Below are 21,328 nucleotides of genomic sequence, written 5' to 3'. Positions count from 1 at the left end.
GTTATAATATCTATCCCCAGTAATATTCTAAATTACATATTCTATCAGTTTTCTTCTAATTTTTATTGGGTCTTTCATTGTTTTCTCCCTCTTATAGAAATTACACCCTGCTACACAAATGCAGAAATCACCCTGAATTTCTTTCTCTTCCTTTATTTCTTGTTTTTATTCTTTCTACTTTTCCTTTTGCCTTTCTTCCTTCCTTTGTTCCTTGCATCCTTACTTCCTCCTTTCTCTCTCTCCTTTCTCTCTTCTCAATCTTTTGTGTTATCTTTCATTTTTTGTTTTATTTCTTCTTTTTTGTAAATATTATCTCTACACCTCAATTATAAAGTCCTTGAGGAGAAGATGCTATCTCAGGGCTACCACCTCCTAAATTTTCAAAAATACTCCCTAGTGGACTGGAGAATACAGTCTGTTTCATCCTTTTATTTACCAGTATGATAGAAAACACTTCCTCCCTTTTACTCAACTAAAAACAGAAGAATGACTTTCCATCTACTTATAATTCTCTAAATAAACTGTCATCTTCTGTCTTCATGTTTTTCTCTTTGTGCCTTCCTCTTGTCCTTACTCTCCAATAGAATTGTCTCCAACATAGATGATCCAGCCAGCATTCACAGCACCCTTTTCCTTATTCACTACACATGACTGGTCTAGGAGGGTCATTTGACAGGCCATTGAGAAAATGCAAACTTCTTGGGCTGAGAAGTTCCAGAAATGTGATTTGGAAGGCAGCTGTGCTGGCTGTATCCCCTAGGGCCTGTTGTTCCTTCTTCTTCCTGCCTGGGAAGTGGACCATAATGCCTGGAGGCAGAAAAGCCTTCACGAAACTGTGAGAATGTAAGTCACACATTGTGGAACACGGAGTCAAGCCATGAAAAGAGCATAACTGAGCTGCTTTTAGTCCAAAGTGGCCCTGAAGTGCCCACTCCCAGATTTCTTATTGTTTTAGATGAATACACCTTTTGTGTTAAGCTTATCATTACTGATACACAAGTGCTTAAGTCTTCCTTCTGGGTAATTGTCTTCTCAGATTCCCCTAGTTAAGATTTTCTCATATCTTTATATTTCCACCTTATTTTTGTATTTATGTGAAATCCTTTTGTTTATTCATCTATATTATCTGTTAGACTGTAAACCCTTGGTGCACAAGGACACTTACTGATGAGTATTCTTTGCCAGGGATCCCCGAATGGAGCCTCAACGTAACAGGGGCTGAGTGAAAGTTTTCTGAATTGAATTGAATTGAGTTGACTTGAACTTTAATTGAATTGCTTTGAACCGAATGGAACTGAATTGAATAGTACTCAATTTTCCCAATTAATGGAAAAAGCAATCTACTAGGAGCTGTCCTTCAGCTCTTCATTTGGTGCAGTGATGTGTTATGGCACAAAACTCAAGCTTGAAGAACTCATTCTCCCCTTCCACACCACAGAATAGGCATAGTTATTTTGTCTGCCCTACATCCATTTTCTTGGCATCTGTTCTTTCATATTAATTATTCCTTCTCAGTATATTGATTTTCCTCTTGGGGAACCCCTTCTCCCTGCTGGCAAACCAAGTTTCCAGGTCCCAAAAATTGGCACATGATCCAGGCCTTGCCACTCACTATATTCTAATCACTTGGCCATGGTGATTGGCTCAGGTTTGGTTATGTGTCCCAAGATAGGCCAGGGTCATGATTCTGGTATTTTGTCCGCTAGATGGGAATGAGAGTACTCTTTTTGCTGAGACTGATAATGCTAAAGACACTATAAACCTGGAGCTGCCAGACATCCCAGTGTGGACACCATGGGTTTGTGAAAACAGAGGAGAGCAGAACTAAGAGACTAGGGGGAACTGGGGAGGGACTAAGTCCTGTGAGTGGTGGTATTTAAGTTCTTGGATCTAGAACATGATCCCTGAAATCAGATTGGGCAAAGTTACTTAAGCCCTCTGTTTCCTCATGTATAAAATAGAGATAATAATAGTACTTTAGGGCTTCCCTGGTGGCGCAGCGGTTGAGGGTCCGCCTGCTGATGCAGGGGACCCAGGTTCGCGCCCCGGTCCGGGAGGATCCCACATGCCGCAGAGCGGCTGGGCCCGTGAGCCATGGCCGCTGAGCCTGCGTGTCCGGAGCCTGTGCTCCGCAATGGGAGAGGCCACAACGGTGAGAGGCCTGCATACCGCAAAAAAATAAAATAAAATTAATAATAATAATAGTACTTTAATCTTCATTTTGAGGATTAAATGAGATAGGACATGTAAAAAGTCTAGCACAGTGCCTGACACACAGTGTGTGACCAATAAACACTAGCCATTATTAACGTAGATATTTTTATCTCTTTTGAGTTATGTACAGCAATAAATTATCTTTTTTGCTTAAGTTGGTTTGAGTTGGGTTTCCTTCACTTGCAACCTAAAGGGTCTTGTCTAATACAATTAATATAAAGCATAAAGCCCCAGAGTGTATGGGTTTATGGCAGGCCCAATTTCCTTCTGTGGGCTGAGGCAGAGAATGGGCATTGAATCAATTGAATCTGGACCATCTGGCTCTCCTCAGTTGATGTCTATCAGTAATTTTACCTGAGGCCTATGAACCCCCAACTCCTAAGTGAGTTTCCTCATCACTATCTTCTTTATATTCACTAAAATCCTCCTTCTTATATGTTGCCAGTTAATAATATCTCTGATATGATTTATTTTTTAAAATATATAAATAAAAAGACAAAAAATGCAGAATCAAACATGAGATAAAATGAAAGAAAATATTTCTGTAATTAAAGTACATCTTCACTGTTTTTTATGTCTTAAGCCTTAAGCTGGAAACTTTTTCCATACTAGTTTAGAGTAAATAATACTATAACTAAGCAGCCTACATGCTAAGTAGCATACTTTTCTAGGTGTAGATTTCTGGAGGGATATGCAGGGATTTGCATGTTTAATTCCCATTAGCACCTGTCACTGGTGTTTATTATCCCAGAGCTAATTCTCCACTCACTGCAGCCAAGAAAAAGGAAGCCCTTGTACACGGATTTAAATGAAGCTTTTTATTTTTCAAAATGAGATGAATTTCATGTCTGTTCCTTAAACACCTGCAGTATTCCAATCCTGAAAAAGTCATAGTTAAATTCATTTTTGTGAAAATTTGCCCCAATATGATTTTAGCCAACGACTAGAAAACCCTATTCATAATTTGAAAATTTGTCTTGGGGGAAATAAAAGAAGTTTTAATCGAGGACTTAGTTTTAAGATCCATTGGCTCTCATTCATCCATTCAATGTTCAAGAAATGTTTATTGACCAACTATTATGAGCCAGGAAGTTTTCTAGGTTCTGGGTATAGACCAGCGAAAGTGTTAAGAAAAAAAATTCCTCCCCTTGAGAAGTACACATTCTTTTGGAGAGTATTCAACAGATATACATATACCTATACACATACATATACATACATACATCTATGATACTCGAACACAAGCATACATGTTTTTATAAAATAAGTACTATATGGAAAATCAGAGCAGGTATATGCAGTTGACGGTGATAATGGTAGGTGCTATTTTAGGTAAATTGGTCAGAGAAGGAATCTCTAAGTAGTGACATCTGAGCCCAGATCTAAGTGAGGTAAGTTAGCAGTTCTAGCTCAGAAGCCTATGCAACACTGCATTCTCTCTTCCATAAAGAAAAAACTAGGCAGGATGTTGATACACAAGGCAAGTTCCATCTGCAATTACAGATTTCAGAAAAGTCACCTGTTTGGTAAAGCTGATTGATTTGCTGGTACTTTTCCTGTCCTTGTTCTCGTGCACTAACTCTTCCCCGTCTTTCCCACCTCACCTCTACATACCATTTCTCAAACCATTCTCCTGCTCTCTAGACTGAATTTCAGTATTGAACTACTTTTCCCCTTGTCTCTTACTCTTTCTTTCAAAGCATTAATTTTATGCAGTGTCTGTCATTGGGCACTTCAATAACCCAATTAACTAACTAGACTTTGAGGACTCTTCTCTACTGAGCTTTTCTGGCAATCAGTCAACCAATACTGACTGAGCACTAACTCTACATTGGGTTCTGTGTTTGGAGCTGGGGCTGAAATGGTGAACAAGGCAAAAAGTCTCTGCCTTAAAGAGTTAAATTCTAGTTGGAAAAGATAACCAATAAAATTGCAAATGAATAAACAAATTTTAGATGTTAACAGAGTGAGTTTACGTGAGGGTTTCTTAGTATTTAAGCTGCTGTCCTTCTTGGAAAAAATTGTAAAGACAGGTGTGAAATAGAAACAGAACCCTTTCTGTTGATGCCATCCTCAAAATAAAGGACATGTTATCAGTGGCCGAGCTGCACTGCCCAACATGGTAGCCCCTAGCCATGTGGCAATCAAAATTAATTAATTACATAAAAATTCCCAGTTCACACTAGTCACTTTGCAGGTGCTCAATAGCCACACGTGTCTAATGACTACCATTTTGGAAAGCATAGATACAAGTACGTTTCTCATTGCAGAATGTTCTGTTGGACAGCACTGGTCTAGCCAGCATGCAGCTGATGGGAATCTTTCCTCAAAAATAAGAACAGCAGCTAACAATTTTACGTGTCAGGCACTTCACATGTGTTTAACTCATTTATCTCTCACAAAAACCTAGAAGATAACTACTGCTAATAGACCCATCTTACAGATTAAGAAACTAAAGCATCAAGCTTTATTTTTCAATGTCGGTCAGCTAGTAATACGAAGTGCTAAGAATTAAGCTCAGACAGTCCGACACAGGAACTTCTGATCTTCTTACCAAAATATCTTGGTATCTTGGTGTAGGGAAGCTGAAGAGGGAGAAGAAGTGATTTTAGCAGGGCAGGCTGTGCCTCCACAGAAATAAGAAGTGGCCAGATTTGTCAATGTCTTTGCCAAGAATGACCTTTTCAGATCTACCAGACTCATCCAAGACAGGTCTTATTGGCTAGAGGTTTAGATGGAGGTTAACTCTGAAACTATCTAATAAAATATTTCACAGATGGAGAAACTGAGACATGCAGTTCACCTGACCTGTCCAGGATAACAGAATGAGTTAGGACCACAGCCAAGATGAGACCCCAAGCTTCCTGCCTGTGTGTGTGTTTACACATTGCCCCCTTGGCACCAAGAGCTTAAAATTTCTCTGATATATTATTTAATATTAGTTTAGAAATGTAATAATCTTGGGAAGTGGTTTTCTTCTTCCTGGAAGGTCAGTGTGCCAATGTGTATTGGACTTTCCATCCACCCACTTTTTCCTTTCCTTATTTTATCCACCCGTTCTTACATTTCCCCTTCACCATTACAACAGGGATCCATAACAGGGTAATTGCCTAGTTACCCAGGCAATTCTTTCGTGAGGAAAAATAAAAACGCACTGCAGTTTGAGTCCTTACACACACACCGTTAGGAATCTGGAAAACATGTCATAGGTTCCACTATCACTTTAAGTGAGTATCTGCAAATCTTGTTGTGCATCGTTTCTGGGAGTTTCTCCGGTATCATCTCACCACTCTTTACACACTCAACCTTGCCAGCCACCAAGGTGCTGGCCACGAAAATAAGGCTCTGTTGAAGAATGAGTTTTCCTTGAGCTTTTGGTTTCTGTTCCACTACAGAGGAGTCAGGCACCCGGAGCATAAAGCAGTCTGACCACCCCAAGACTGCCGCGGGCTGGGTCTCTGCAAAAGCTTCACGCCTTCTTCCCGGCCCCGCAGGACTCTAGCCCGAGCCCGACCCCCCCCCCCCCCCCCCCCCCCGCCTAATCAACCGCAAGACCCGAAGTCGTAGAGCGAGTCCAGTCCCGGGGAGTCTGGTTCAGGCTCTGGCGGCGCCGTGCAGGAGCTGGGAGGCGGCAGACCGAGCTCCACCGGCCAAGGGGCTCGGGCCGCGCCCGCTGCGCTCTCGAAGTCCGGGTCTGGCGCACGGCGTGAGGCCGGCGCGCTCCCACGCTCCCAATACGCTCCGTTCCTCAGGTCGCTCGCGCCTCAGCTTCCGCAGAGAAACCGACAGCCGCTCTCCACCTCCGGCTCCGGGCACGCCGCTCCCGCAGTCCTCGCTTGCCTAACGCGGGCGGGCGGGCGCGCTCCCGCCGCCTCCTACGTCCCAGCGGAGTTGGGCTGGGCCCTCCACGCCTCCTGGGCGAGCCCCTCGGCGCGCCCGTGCGCCCCGCACTACTAGGTGACCCTCTTCGGCCAGCCGGCAGCCGCAGCCGGGAAGGCTCTCCGGCCGCGTGAGAACCCCGAGACGGGAGCGCCTCGCTGTGCACAACTCCCTCCCTCCGCTCCCTCCCCCTCCTGCTCTCTCCCTCCGCCCGCCCCCCGCCCCGCGTGCCCGTGTGTGTTCGGCACCGGCGAGGGGACCCGGGGAACAGTCCGGGTTGGGCGCGCGGCGGAGCTGCGGCTGCTCCCGCTGCTGAGCGGAGCGGCGAGGTGGCCGCCCTGCGCCTTCCCGGACTTCCCGAGTGGGGGCAGAGCCGCCGCTCACGGAGCCGCCTGTTAGCAGGCACAGGGAAAGCGGGCCCTCCAAACTCCTCCTCGGCGCCGCCTCTCCACCCGCTTTTGGCCCCTGCCCTTGGAGAAAGTGGAGTGCGGCGCTCGGTCGTCGTTACTCCTTCAGGCAGCTTCGCGGTGCACGGGTTCCGCTGCCGCCCGGCGGGGCTCTCCGCTGTCGGCGCTCCTCCGTGTGTGCCTCCCCCCGGCGCACCTCTGTCGACGATGAGGAAAGGTCTGCGGGCGACAGCGGCCCGCTGCGGACTGGGGCTGGGATACGTGCTGCAGATGCTCGTGCTACCTGCCCTGGCCCTGCTCAGCGCCAGCGGCACCGGCTCGGCCGCTCGAGGTAAGGGGTCCGCCGAGCTCCGCGCCACCTCCCTTCGCGTCTTCCTCTCCTCCTCCCCACTTCCCCTGGCTTGCTTAACCCGCCTCGTCTCCCTCAACTGGAAACCACTTTAAATTCTACTTTCCCAACTAGTCGGGACGCTCTGGTTAGGGTGATTGTGAACCTGCCTTCCGAGATGGGCACGGATGGGCCCGGACGCGCGGGGTGTCGGACCCACGTCTGTCTCCGGGCATGTGTCTCTCTCTTGCACTTTCTGCTGCACGCTCACACGTTGTTGTACCTTGCGCACAGCGAGGTTTGGAGAGACTCCGGGCGCGGGTGGCTGCGTGGCCTTCGGTAGAGGCCCCGTGACGCGCAGAGGCTCCCCGCGCTGTGCCACGTCGGGGGTTGCCGCATCCTCGCCGAGTCTCTGAGCGCCACACGCCGAAGGGCGCCCCGCTACGGAAACGTGTCCGTGGCGGCCGGGGACCCGCTGGCGCCGGTGGCCCTGGGCTGCTGCTCGGGGCGCTGCGGAGACTCGCGGCGCCCCCGGACCCGCGCGCCGCAGCCCGCAGCAGGCCCCGGGGTGTGCGCGCGCCTCCTCCGCCCTCTTACCCTCTCCCTCCCAGGCGGCGATGGAGAAACGTACCCCTCTGCCGCCGCCCCCCCCCCCCCCCGCCAGGCTCTAGAGGAAACGGACTGGTCGTTCAAACCGAAGCCGAAACTCCCCGGGGTAACCGGCCACTTTATAACTCTGACATTTTAATTTGATGCGTCTGAGCTTGAAAATAGGTGTCCGGGGCCCTGGGCAAAACCGGGATGGGGGAGAAGCGCGGCCAGGAGTTGCGGGTGGGTAAGGGAGAAGGGGAGGCCCGGGGGCTGGTTGCCTAGTTTCCTTCTCGCCCTCCGAGGGTGAGGTGATAGAGGCAAATCCCAGCCTTCCGAGCCTGGGAAGCTGAGTGGAAGAGGAAGGAGCCCAGGCGCCCCTCCCCTGGGTCTCTCTCGGGTCGTCTGGGCCCCCAGCGCCCCCGCCACCTTCTGGCCAAGCCGAGGGCCCACCTGGGTCTTACCGCCCAGTTTTGTGGCGGTCTCTGGCTCGGGGGAGGGAGCTCAGCTCTTCCTTGGGATGGCGGGGTGGGGGTGGGGGGATGGAGGAAGCTTCTGCAGCGTTCGGAGGTAATCCAGGCATCCCATCCTCTCGTTTACACCCGCTCCAAACTTGGAAAGCAGAGGAGGTGCGGCGATAGCCTCGACTCCCCAGAGAGGCTCAGACACTCCGGAGGCTACCGACAGCATCCCCTCAGATCTGCGGAGGCGCTGGAGACCAGGGCGTTGGAGGCGGAGGGGGGCGCTGAGCGTAGGCTAGTGTGTTCCGGGTCGGGAGGTAAGTGATCAGCGAGGCTCTGCGGATTAGCCACAGCTACTTCGGGAGTAAATTGTCCTGCTGCCTCGCTAAGTAGCCACGCTCATAAATCCTTCCTTCCCTTCTTGCCAGATGCCTCCCATCCCCGAGGTTCGGCCCTGGTTTTCTCAGTCATATGTCTAAAGCTCATCTGCCTGTCCATTTTACAAAGGAGTCTCCCCTGAGAATCATAAACTTATTGCAGGTTCTTGAAATTGGGAGAAGTTCTCAGGACGGCTGCTGAGGGTGCTTAGAGGGGGTGTTTGGAAGTTGAAGGGAGCAACCTGATGAATTGTTGTGGAATCAACCGCGTGACTCCCTGTGGAATTTGCCTGCAGTTTATTGGGCGCACAAAGGACTAAGCTATAGGGTGGGAGTGGGAGGGGGACCAGGCGGTGAGAGAACTGTTTGGGAAAAGGACAAGGTAAAGTCCCCAAAGATGCCAAATAGGAGACATAGGATCCCTGCCGAGAGCTTCCTACAGCCAAATTAAAAAGACTGGATAGGAAAAAGGATCAATAAAGATAATCAAACAGGAGATTGTGAGTGGATTAATATTGAAAGAAGAAGGGAGAAGAGATGAAAAGAAAAGACGGTCAGGACAGACTGAGCGTTTGCCACTTACACTTTTTTCATTTTACCGACCAGGCAAGCCAGAGATTGAGGATTGAACCTACTCTTCTGATCTTAAGTGGAAAAATTAAATGTATTCTTTTGGATGTGTGCATTTCACTGCTGTTCTTCTCCGTTTAGTATTTTTTTTTCTTTCAGTTCCTGATGAGCAAGCTATTTATGTTTGAATCTGTGGTCTTTGGGAGTCACTATTCCACCACTTTAATCTTTGTTTTCCTCCATGTTGCAGGATACCAGCTATTCCTGTGTTGTGTTAGGTATCAAAAATGTAGAAAGCAGCAAACCCTACTTTCAGCTTCTATCACTATCACTCTATTCCATTCCTCTAGCCTGTTTACTATTGAACTACTAATACATAACACTTTCTTCTCAGAGTCACACTCCTATAATTCTCTGATAGTCAGACCTTCCTTTCCTTCTAATGTCTTCTCCTTTCTCCTCTCTCTTCGGACTAGATCACTAGGTAAATCAAAGATGCTGTTGCTCCCTCAAGGTATGATTTCCTTGTGCTGAGGACTTAAAGATGGGAATAAACTATTTTTTATGGATGGAAGTGTGTATGCAGTTAAGATGAGAAAGTTAATTTAAGCACTTTACACTGTGGAAAAGGTTTTTATTCTGTTGTTGGAAAGATACTAGAAAATTGGAAGTTTTAGGAAATATGTGTCTCTTCAGAGAGAGCCAAGAAAATAACAGATGTTTAAGATAAAAAGCAGAATGGGTGTTATTTGTGAGTGTACTTCATTTTGTAACTGTGGTTTGAAGAAAGACAGCAGTCATTTTAAACAGGTCCTTGGGAGATTCTCTAGACTTTAGGCAACAGCTTTCTCCTTTCTGGCTATGTTCTAATTGTTTCGTTCAGGACTGCTGGGAACTCCTAGCTCCAGGGAATTTGTGGTGTTTCTGACTTTCAAGAATGAAAGATTTTACCAGGAAAAGGCAGCGCGCGTGTGTGCGTGTGCGCACGCATGTACACTTGATCAGTTTGCTTCAGAATTAGTGCCCTCCTGTTTTATAAATGCATTTTATTTCTGGATTTACACAGCATTGATATTCCGCTTGTCTAGCACCAACTAGTGTTATGAGTGTTAACACCACCAAACTCAGAACAGGAAATTACTGAAGATTCTAATTATATTGGGATAATTCTCTATTATTGTAAGATAATTTGTAATGTTTTTAAAACAATATACTTCTTCTGAGAAAAGAGTAAAAATTACTTTCATGCATTTATGCATATTGGTGTGGTACAAATAGACAATTGGCATGAAAGATTGAATTTCATGACAAGTATACCATATATTTTTCTATTTTAAGGGCAGAGTAAATTCATAAATTCACATTTGGAATTTGCAGTAAGGAAAAGTAGGCTAGTTTACCTTTGTTTAGAACAATAATTTCATGTATTCTAGCTTAGGGAATACTTAAAAAGCTTCAGAGAGCAAACTTTTCAAGTACTTGCAAAGAATGAGGAACCATTAAATTGTTAACGTTTATTGACTTCCTGGCCTTCTGTGTTCTGGATACTGGGGATTCCAAATTCAACAAGACAGGGTCCTAGAGCATCTCCCATTGTAGTCTGGTTGTCCTGATCAGAAAACGTACTGATCCTTTCTGAGCAGTCCCCCCTAAGGACCTGAAGGAGGCACCGAGCTCTCCTAAACAAACTCTTAGCTTGCTTGGAATTATTGAGACTTAAAAATAACAGTTCTCTAATGTGTGCTGGGTTCTCCAATTAGTGCAAATAGCCCGAGTGCCTTAACTGCATTTAGCACTTTTCTGATTTGGGTCATGGCTTTGCTGGGGCAGCGACGGAGTCACTCTGAGAAGAAACATTAAAATTACAGGCCTCAGCCGCTCCGGGAAGATAATGGGGACGCTTGTGGGGTGGGGATTGAGGCAGTGCTCTTCCCTTGCTCTTTTATCCTATATCTGTTTTAGTTTGACTTTAGTGTTTGTGGCAGTTAAAAACAAACCTGTTCGCATCCCCACGAATTAGAAATCCATTAGCTCCTTTGGATAGTGTTTGCTATTAGAAGTAAAGTTCTGAACAGTTATTGTGCATTTATTATGTCCCACACTGTATGCTATTTGTCAGGGACACAGAGTTGAGGAGACAGTTTCACCCTTCGAGGAAGACTGACTTACAAGCATATAATTATAATTTACTTTCTGAAATATGACAGTGGGACTAGGTACAGTATCTTCTGGATTTAAGCATCTGATGTTAGTAAACATAGGACTAGCTAGGGTTGTAGTGTGAGTGGTAGCAAGAGTTCCATGATTTCTGTGCAGAGAAACTTCAGGGTGGCAGTTTGGTTGGAAGTGGGTTGTTCTTAAAGCTGAGTTTGCATTTGTAACTGTCTTATTAAATCTTACTTAGATTTAATATATAATTGGTCTGGCTTTGGGGAGCCACATGTTAGAGACTGTTAGTGGTGTGTGCCCCTCCTCCCTGTTAGTTTAGTGGTTACAACTGCCTCATAATGCTGCCTCCACCACCTCCTAGCTGTGTGGCCATTGGTGAGTTATTTAGCATCTCCGTGCCTCAGTTTCCTCAGATATAAAATGAGGGTAAGATATACTGTAAGTCATATTAGGGTTGAATGAATTAATACATCTAAAGTATGTAGAGCAGAATTCTTTGGCTTCCAACTCTGTAAACCATGGGCAAAGAAATCTAGAAGTTAAAGAAATTAAGGGTCAATAATTTTGAACTCAGAGTAGGGATTGCTGCAGACACTGCTTCCCCCAAAACAACAAATGGAGCTGTCTGAGGAGATGCTCCAAAGTACTGCAAACTCCTGGATATGGTGTGGTTCTTTGAACAGCCTGTGGGAAGCTCTCTCTTTTCATAGCCACATTTCTTCCTTTCTGCACAATCTGGGAAAATTAACCTAATACCAGTTCTAAAAATGCCATTTTAAGTCACAGCCTGTTAAGTCCTGGCTACAACCTCCACTCTTGACTTTCTATCTTTACAATGAATATTGAAAGATAACTTTGCATAAATCTGTAAACACTTTTATGAAAAAAAAACCATGCAAGTTCCATGTTTTCAGATAGTGGTTTTGAGAAAACCAGCCCTTTATGCAAACGTGGATTGTTTTTCTTAAAAAAAAAAAAAAAGACACAAGTGTGTCTAAGGATCATAATTGAATACATGATAAAACAACACAAAAAAATAGAGTAAGTCTCCTATATACCGAGCTCTGTTCCGGGAGTGCGGTCGTTAAGTCCAACAAAGTTAGCCGAGGTACCCAACTGACATAATAGGCTATATGGTACTGTAGTATAATAGGTTTATAATACTTTTCACACAAATAGTACATTAAAAAACAAACACAAAAAATAAAGAAAACATTTTTCCTTTTACAGTATGGTACCTTGTAAAGTACAGTAGTACCAGCTACATCACCGCTGCTTTTACGCTTGCTTCCGGACATCCTGGGCTTGAGATAAGGATACTGTACTCTATACAGTACTGTACAGTAAAGTACACAAAAGCACAACCACTTGTAGAGGATGCATACACGTGACAGTGTACACCAGGCATGTGAATAACTTATGTGATTGGACATGCGAATGCACGTTCGCCTCTTTGAAAAGTTCTCAGCTTGAAGGGTCATATGTAGGGGACTTACTGTATAGAAAAATAGGTTGACTTGAAGGCAAAGCAAATTCACCAGGACTTTCATATATTCAAATTATATTTGCAATAGAAAGTTTCAGCATCATAACTTAGAACAACATGAATAATCTAGATAATATATATTTTGAAAGTGTCACATTTAATTACTTCTATTTGTTTAATGGTTATTGCTATTTTTTTCATGTTTGGTGTATTTTTTTTTTTTTTTTTTTTTTTTTGGTTGAGCCACGCAGCTTTCAGTATCTTAGTTCCCCGACGGGGGAATGTAACTCGGGGCCCTGGCAGTGAGAGCACTGGGTCCTAACCACTGGACAGCGAGGGAATTCCCTTATGCTTGGTATAAATGTTGTTTTCTAGCAGAATTTAAGATAAAACTAGACATTTGTGGGGGTTTTATGTTATTTAGAGTTAAGACACATCTTTCTCTTACAGTATTTTCATTCTGCTTTTATTTTTGGATTGCCTGGTCTGCAGTTACAGAGCCCCAAATTTCTCATTCTTTTTCTTTCTTAACCTAGCTCCTTAAAGCAATGTATGGGCTCTTCTTTGATTTCAGATTTTATTTGGTTTTGTTACTGCTTATATATTTGTGGAAGAGAGCTCCATGAATCTGAGACCTTGGATGTTGTTCCAGTATCACTCACTTAGTTCAAGGATGTTTAAACTAGAACAGAAACTCAGTGCTGTGTTTTATGTAACCTTTTTGAAGTACCGTAAGTTTGCCTTGAGCAGTATTAATAGATCTACTGTCTCCTTTTTTCTAGTTTTTAAAAACAAATCCAATAATTTAAAAATTTATAGTTTATCTTATTTTAAATATTTATAATCTCTAAATTTGTGGAGATTTTAATTTAAAAAACTTTATAGTAATAATTTTATGAGCTAACAAGATCAAAAATAGTATCTTTTTTTTTCTCTTCTCTACCTGGTTAGAACTCTCAGAAGAATTTCTGCCTTTTCATGATAACCCAAAACATATTGGGTTGGCCACAAAGTTCCTTCGGGTTTTCCGTAACATCTTACAGAAAAACCTGAAGGAACTTTGTGGCCAACCCAATATATTTTGTTGCAAATATTTGGACTCTTTATAAACAAAATGTTAGAAAATATTGTTATAATTTTATAATTAAAAACGAGTTTTGGGTTGAAGTTTTAATGTGGTTTCTCACTTTGAGTGTTCCTGCCCCCAAAAAAGTTGCTCCCTTAGGTTTATATAATGAGGTTTTGAAAGACACAGAAGAGTATCTCCAGGTACTTAAAACATATCTAGCCTTCTACACATAGTGTTAAAGTTACTGTGACATTAAATTGAAGTTATAATTTGGAAAGTGAGCTGTAGCTTTGAAAATGCCAAATATGCAGATATTTGTCCTTATGTCAGTATACCTTTTATGAGCAGTGAGCAGTGATTCAAAAGTGCTTTGTGTGGCAAAAGTATAAGCCTAACATCTGAAAACTCCAATGTTTGGGGAATACCCTCTTCTAATTAAATAACTAACCATGTCTCATTGCCAGTGTGGTAGTGGAACGAGAGAGGGAGAGAGAGAGAGGAGACAGGTGAGACTTCCTTTAATTCATGTGCCTGTTACAGTTCTTACTTAAAATATGAGGGCACCAAATAATCATGTTAACAGATGATACTGATTAATCAAATTTAACTCCAGAGTTACCCGTCTTATTTATTTTAAAATGTTGTGAGGATAAGGGTTTTATCTTCATTAATCATTGTCATTTGGGTCCTGTGGCTAGATTCATCTCTCAGCAATTATGAGAGCCATAAAAATGCCTCATGTAGATGAACGTGTATTATCTCTTCTTCTAACTAAGAATGTTAAACAACAGAAACTCCCTCAGCACATTTAACAAGTTTATTGATGAATGCTAACATTTCTCAGTTTTAGTCAATGTCTTAATTGATTATTTAATCATGGACTGACTGAACTCAAATGTAATTTATTGTCTTCTCTTTTTTTCTCTGTTCAGAATAAAAACCTTATATATGAACATTCATTTCCAGTAAAAACATATTAGTGTTTGCATATTAAAATGCATCTGTAGCCCAGTTATAAGGGTAAATATATCTATGAGTAGAAATGGATTCAAAATTCAAGAAAATTAGTGTGCCTAATATAAAATATGAAAGAGCAGTGTAGAAGTAAAGTATACCATTTGTACAGAAAATTATTTTAAAATACTGCATAATGTATATTCTCGTAGACAATAAAAGTTTAGTGCAATATGATAGGGCATGTGGTGTAATAATATCCTCTTATAAAGTACAGGCATAGTGAAATATGTTCATGTATCAGATAAAAGTAAAGGGGAACAGTTTGGGACTATTCTAGTCTCTATGAATTTGCAAGTTCATTTTTTGTATTCAAATTGAATATTTTAGATGATTCTAATATCTTTTTGGAATTTCAAGAACCTAAAAAAATTATTTCAAGATCTAGATCAAAGACTACGCTTTAACAAATGGTATTCTCTAACTTTTACAGGAGCAAAAAGTGACAGTCAGTGAAGAAAGCACTGTTGCTGTTTTATTATACGTGATTGTCAAAGACCTGTGTTATCCCTGATCCAAACCAAACAAATAACCAGATTACTACCACAACAAAAACTTTATGATTGGAAAGACATAGTAAATAATGGTAATTTCACTTTAAGCATTATGTCTGTGTGAAATATGTTGACATTTGAATTTAGCTTTTGCTAAGGGAAAATGATATATTTTATCTTCCATTGGATCAAGAGGTTGCCAAATATCCACATTGTAGCCACCCAGTGGAAAGAGGCAAGTTTGTCAAGCGGCAATCTTGGAGTCATTCTAAATAAAACAGTAATTACGTTACCTGTCATTTTCTTTAGCAACTTTCTTTCTTCCTTCTGTATCTCCATAAGGTGATGAGACAGTATGAGCTTTAAAATGTATTAAGGATCAAATTCAAGGATTGAAGGAGGCTAAGACATTTTCCTCTCAACCTACTACAGCCATCACCCACAGAGCATGCAACTTGGTGGGAAACAGAAGCCCATTTCAGAAACTGCTCTCAGAAGCTGAGGAAAAACAGGCATGTTCAAATGATTTATTGCTTGTGCTATCGGAGTAGAGACCTAAGATCAGTATTTCATCATAATATTATTCAACGGGCACTCTGACTTGAACCTTTATATAAATAGAGTCTTGATACACACCTACTTCAATTAACAGAGCAAAAGAGTTTCTAAAGTATTTAAAAGATGTATTTTTGAAAGAAGTTACGTTTGGATTTTACTTGAACCTGTTTGAGCAGGATGTACTTGTTTGAGAAATCTAGACTTAAATCACTGATACAGAGAATCCTTCAAAGGTCTTTATAAAATGCATTGATATTTCCTCAGCTACTCTTAAACAGTGTCATTAATAATGTCAGCGTTGTAGGTTAAATCTCACCTGTACATCAGAAATTGAAAAGCATTCTTAGGATTATATGGGAGTTATTAAGGACAATTGTCCCAGAAAAGAATTTGCTTAAATGGAGTTTTATCTTTAATATAATTACATTTTTAGGAAATGTTGCCAATATCTTTCTCTTATATATTGATCAAAATATATGTTTATTATTGTTATACACACACACACACACACACACACACACACACACACCACACACACACACACACACCCCACAGTGGAGAAAATTAGAGCTTACTTACTATAACCTGATGAAAAAATAGAGAAGAAGGATGGCTAGAAAAAGTTTTAACAATAGATATGTTTTCCCAATAGGGATGGGGGTAATCAGTTTATTGGATTTATTAGAAATGATGATCACATGAAAGATATACATATTTTTTTAATCAAATTAAATAACTATGGAATTATTTCCTAGCAGGGTATTTCCAGGCAGACTCTTAATGGAGTGAAGAGTTACAAGAAGTAGACATAAATAGTTCAGTAATTCTCTGTGAGTATATATATATATATATACACATATACATATATATGTCTATATATATGTCTCTCTATATATATATAACACGCACACACACACAGGCTTGCACAAATTGTGTGTGTGTGTAACTTGTTTTGTTTTAGGAGAGTTTATTTTCAAACAGCCTTGGCAATATCCTTAAAAAACAGCAAAACCTATCAAACAAATGAAAACAAACTTTTACTGAAAAAAAATTCATAAGTAGTCATTGTATAGGAAATCGGGTTTCATCACTGGTTTCTAACTGCAAAATTATATTCTTTTCTGCAAAAAGTGCCTTGTTGTCGACCAGTAGCTAAGTTGTTTACAATAGTGTACAATAGAGATACCTCTGCCTCATTCGTGTGGTGGCTTATCTGATAGAAACAATTTCTTCCTGTCCTCCAGATGACAGAGACTGGGGGATCTCCACGTTCACTGGTTTATTTCAGACGCGTGGAGAAGAACTTCTGCATTTTCCTGCACAGTAGACTATAATTTTTTGACCAAAGGAGGTCAGCTACCCTGTATGCATGAGTAAAGTCCTTCATTCACATGTGGGAACCCCCTCTTCACGAGAGACAAAGTTTCCCCTGGTAAGCACCCTGCCTGAGGTGACCTCTTAGGATCCGGCTGATTGAAGGCAAAGTCAGTTGTGTTGTTCTTCCCTGAATTCGGTGATGATTTGAATACATTTTTTTTATAAAAAATAAAATGGAGTTAATAAAATGGAGTTATGTTTCCAGGCTGCAGAATGTTTAATTTTCTCGGAGTCCCTCAGGTGCCATACAGGTGGCTTTATTTCCAGATATCTCCATTACATCCGTTGATACCGTGATTTAAATGAATAAACATAAAGTTAGTTGAGGGGGGAAGAGAAAGGTTGTTACTAATGAAAGAATATAAAAAATTTAATTACGCATAGAGGGATAATATACTTTCTTGCTTATTTTTTATATTGTATTAAATGCAGATTAATATATATTTACATGACACATCAATATGTAAATGTTAATTATTGCCATATGTTTCCACATCACTTGGCATTTATGAGCCAGGATTTTAAAAGATGCAATAACTTCTAGTGTGCAGGGGATTGTTTCCTGTGTTCTCTGTCTTACATATGATATGTTCATGGATGATATGGGGTTTTCATAAGAAAATATGTAATACTCTGTTAAGAAGAGCAAAGTAATAATAATGTCCCACAGAGTTTTCTGACTGCAAGTCTAAATGCCCATGAGAGAGGTTTCCTGTTGAATGCTGAATTGCAAGGTTAAAAAGAGGGTCTTAAAGATAAGAGTGGATTCCACAGTCCTTGAGTTTGTTTTGCATTCAGTGACAGTCACTAAATTAGGGAAAGGAATGTTCAAACAACACACTTGAGGAAAAGTGATTTTTATAGAAAGGAGCCATTTCTGCTAATAGCCAGTAACTGCACGTAACCCTTCTGACATTAAAAGTCCATTAGCTAAGCCCAGTTTAAATAGCAGCTGATGCAGTGTCAGCTAAATGTACCTTGGAATTTTTTTCATATAATGCAGTAATAGCAGTTCCATAATTTTTTTCTAAAACTACATGCATTAAGTAAAACAAATGTCATCTGATAGTAGTGGCAGGGTTGCTAATAAGCAGGCAGAGATTTGTGATGAAACAAAAGTAACAGTCTATATAACAAGATAATAAATGGTAGTGATGGTTTTAAAAGGGAGCCTTTGAGAAAAATCATATGGAGAAGCTTAAGCTGAAATCCAGAAAGAGTTGTTTCCATAGAAGCGCATATTAATGTGCACTACTTTGAGATGCACATTTGAAGTGAAGTGACTTTTTACTGTCAGCCTCAGGGTTTAGTATCTCAGCGTATTTTGAAACAACAGGGAGCCCTCTCCTTAGACCCTGATATGTGTGTAAATGGCGGGGAAGTGGAGAGAGGGGGTAAAAGGGGATTGAAGAAGGAAAGCAAGTGCAAAGGTGAAAACAGAGATATAACTTCATGTGTGTTAATACCTTTAAGGTGATTACTATGGTGCTATTTTTAAGCACTATGATTTATTAATGCTGCCTACAATGAAATCGGAGGTTGAACTGTTGATATTCTTCCCCCCCTCCTGTTTTTCCATCCTTTGACTATTTTAATCCTCTGAAAGACAGGAGGTTTTACTGCAAATTTATAGTAGAATCCAAGAATTTTGAATAACTCCTCTTAAAGAATTCTCTAAGACAGTGTTCTGTAACTGAGACCATTGTGAAGACAGTGAGGTTTGCTCAGTAATCTAGTGTGTGAGTTGACAGGAGGGCAGTAATTAATGAGTGACTGTTGTACTCACACCACTATAAAGTATTACGAGAACCTCCATGCTGACCACCCCTCCCCATTATCAGACCATTAGTAAAACCCTGTACAGGCAACAGTGGGGAGTTCTGCTTAAGCTTATGACCCTAATCACTCGGGTATAAGCTTCGTGCATATTTTCAGAATGGTCACTCGAATTCTCATCACACTTTCTAGTACTAAGAATTATTTATCATTCTAACCTGAGAATTTATTTATAAATCTAACCCGAGATATCACATCTTTTGTTTATTTTTATTTTAAAGTTAACTCAGTTTTCTTTATATGATTAAAAAAATACTTCACATAACCCTGTGTTGCCTGAAAAGAGGGGAAAAAAAAGAAAGGAAAAAAGAAGAAAAGGACTACTGTTTAATCACAATGGGGTGGCAGAGATCTCCCTTTTATGTTCACAGATTTTCATACAAGCATTTCATAATAAAATCAAGAAGTTCTCTTTGGTGTTGGTAACTGTTTTAATTCAGTTCAGGCCACTGTAAAGGCTTATTTTGAATGAATTGGAAGCTTCTAGAGACAGACTTTATGCAATTAAATTCCTAACCAAAATCCCATTTACTAACATATTGTATGAAGGACTGATGAATAATCTTGTCTTTAGTATGTAACTCAAACATTAATAACAGATGCAAATATGCCTCAGTTCAGCCAGTGGGCTTCGATTTTTAATTCTAAACTGACTTAAGTTTTTTCAAACTAAGACATCTGTTAAAAGTGACTCTTTCCTGTATGTTTTTCCTTTTCTGTTGCATAAATCTATTGCAGGAAGAAAAGAGAATGCCATAATATTTGGCCGCACAGTAAATTTGTACGCATCTATGAACAAGTGTTATGAAATTGAATTATGTTGAAAATTACAAGATGATGCTAGACTGATTGAAATAAGACAATTATTACATTAGAGTTTGGAACAGTTTTTAGAAAAAAACTACCCTGCAATGTTAATATACTGTTACTTTCTTGGAAGTTTTACAATGTATCTTCTTTTGGATAAATAATTACATTTTAAAAAATTTTGAGTGAACACAATATATAGTTTGGTTTGGTGCTAAATTCATTCATTTATGCTTGGAAAACTTTTCTTAAATTAATCTTTAATAATGTCTATTCTTTACTGTGATTTTATGACTGTGCTTAGAATAGTGAATGGTTTAGATCACTTCTTTTTTCTTTTTTTCTGTTTAACATTTCTTTGACTTAGGGAAAATATATTAGATACATGCATGTATGTGTGGGTCTAATAATTTCCTGGTATAGGAAATTAATCAAAATGCATTGAAAAAAATGAATCAATCAAATCAGTTGTTTACAATCAGGAGTATTCTTGGCAACTATGCTAGGGAAATACTAATGCAGCCTTTATATAAATAAGTCTTTTGGTAAAAGTAAATAAACTGCTAAACTCTAAGCTTGAAAATTGCATACAAGTTTAAAATCTCTTAGCGTCACTCCACATTTGTAAGTAGAATGTCAGAATCATAATACTATTAACATCACAGAATTGTGAGGATTAACAGGGTTATCAAAAGTGAAGAATTGAGAGCAGTGCCTGGCACCAGATAAGCGCTAAACGCCATTAGCGACTGTCATTGCTGTTGCTGTTGTATTTTCATTATGTCAGTCTATACACCATACAACAACTTTCACTTGGCACCATTATGAAAATAATTGAATATATCACAAGAATGAGAGGATTGCACTCAATTGGGGGTACCATCAGGTGGAAAAATCTCACATGAACCAACAAAAGCATGTTGCCAAAGGTGAAATACTTAAAAAGGAATTGGTAGATTTTAAAATCACATTTTAAAATACCCTGTTAAATTATCAGATTTTAGTTGTGCATTAAAACTGTGTGGAGGGGCTTCCCTGGTGGCGCAGTGGTTGAGGGTCCGCCTGCCGATGCAGGGGACGCGGGTTCGCGCCCCGGTCCGGGAGGATCCCATATGCCGCGGAGCGGCTGGGCCCGTGAGCCATGGCCGCTGAGCCTGCGCGTCCGGAGCCTGTGCTCCGCGGCGGGAGAGGCCGCAGCGGTGAGAGGCCCGCATACCGCAAAAAAAAACAAAAACAAAAACAAAAAACACACAAAACTATGTGGAAACTCAACACAAGTGTGTTTGGTTTTATGGACAAGTTTTAGATGACTTTTTTTCCTATGCTAGATTCTGAAGGTAGAATATATTCCATTAAAACTACTATCTAATAAATGTTAAGGAAATAATCAGTTTATATTTTTCTCTACTATACATTGGCTATACTTATAAAGACAAATATAAGTACAAAGACTGGAAAAAACAATTGGCAAATTCTGTTTTTTTTAATTTAATTTTTGTTTTTATACAGCAGGTTCTTATTAGTTATCTATTTTATACACATCAGTGTATACATGTCAATCCCAGTCTCCCAATTCATCACACCACCCCCACCACCCCCCACTGCCTTCCCCCCTTGGTGTCCATACATTTGTTCTCTACATCTGTGTCTCTATTTCTGCCCTGCAAACCGGTTCATCTGCACCATTTTTCTAG

The 21,328-nt window shown here is 41.0% G+C and overlaps 1 protein-coding gene across 1 annotated transcript in view; it reads left to right on the top strand.

The window, feature by feature from the left end:
• Nucleotides 1-6,707: 6,707 nt before the first annotated feature.
• UNC5C (unc-5 netrin receptor C) overlaps nt 6,708-21,328 on the top strand; it is a 416,430-nt gene continuing 401,809 nt past the window's right edge. The window contains exon 1 of the mRNA XM_024126662.2: nt 6,708-6,831. Within this exon, the coding sequence (XP_023982430.1) occupies nt 6,708-6,831 (124 nt within the window). The remainder of the gene's footprint in view (nt 6,832-21,328) is intronic.

Source organism: Physeter macrocephalus, chromosome 7 (assembly GCF_002837175.3).
Source record: "Physeter macrocephalus isolate SW-GA chromosome 7, ASM283717v5, whole genome shotgun sequence".
Taxonomy (NCBI): domain Eukaryota; kingdom Metazoa; phylum Chordata; class Mammalia; order Artiodactyla; family Physeteridae; genus Physeter; species Physeter macrocephalus.
Note: the sequence above shows the minus strand (reverse complement) of the source record. Positions and strands in the feature narration are given on the sequence as shown.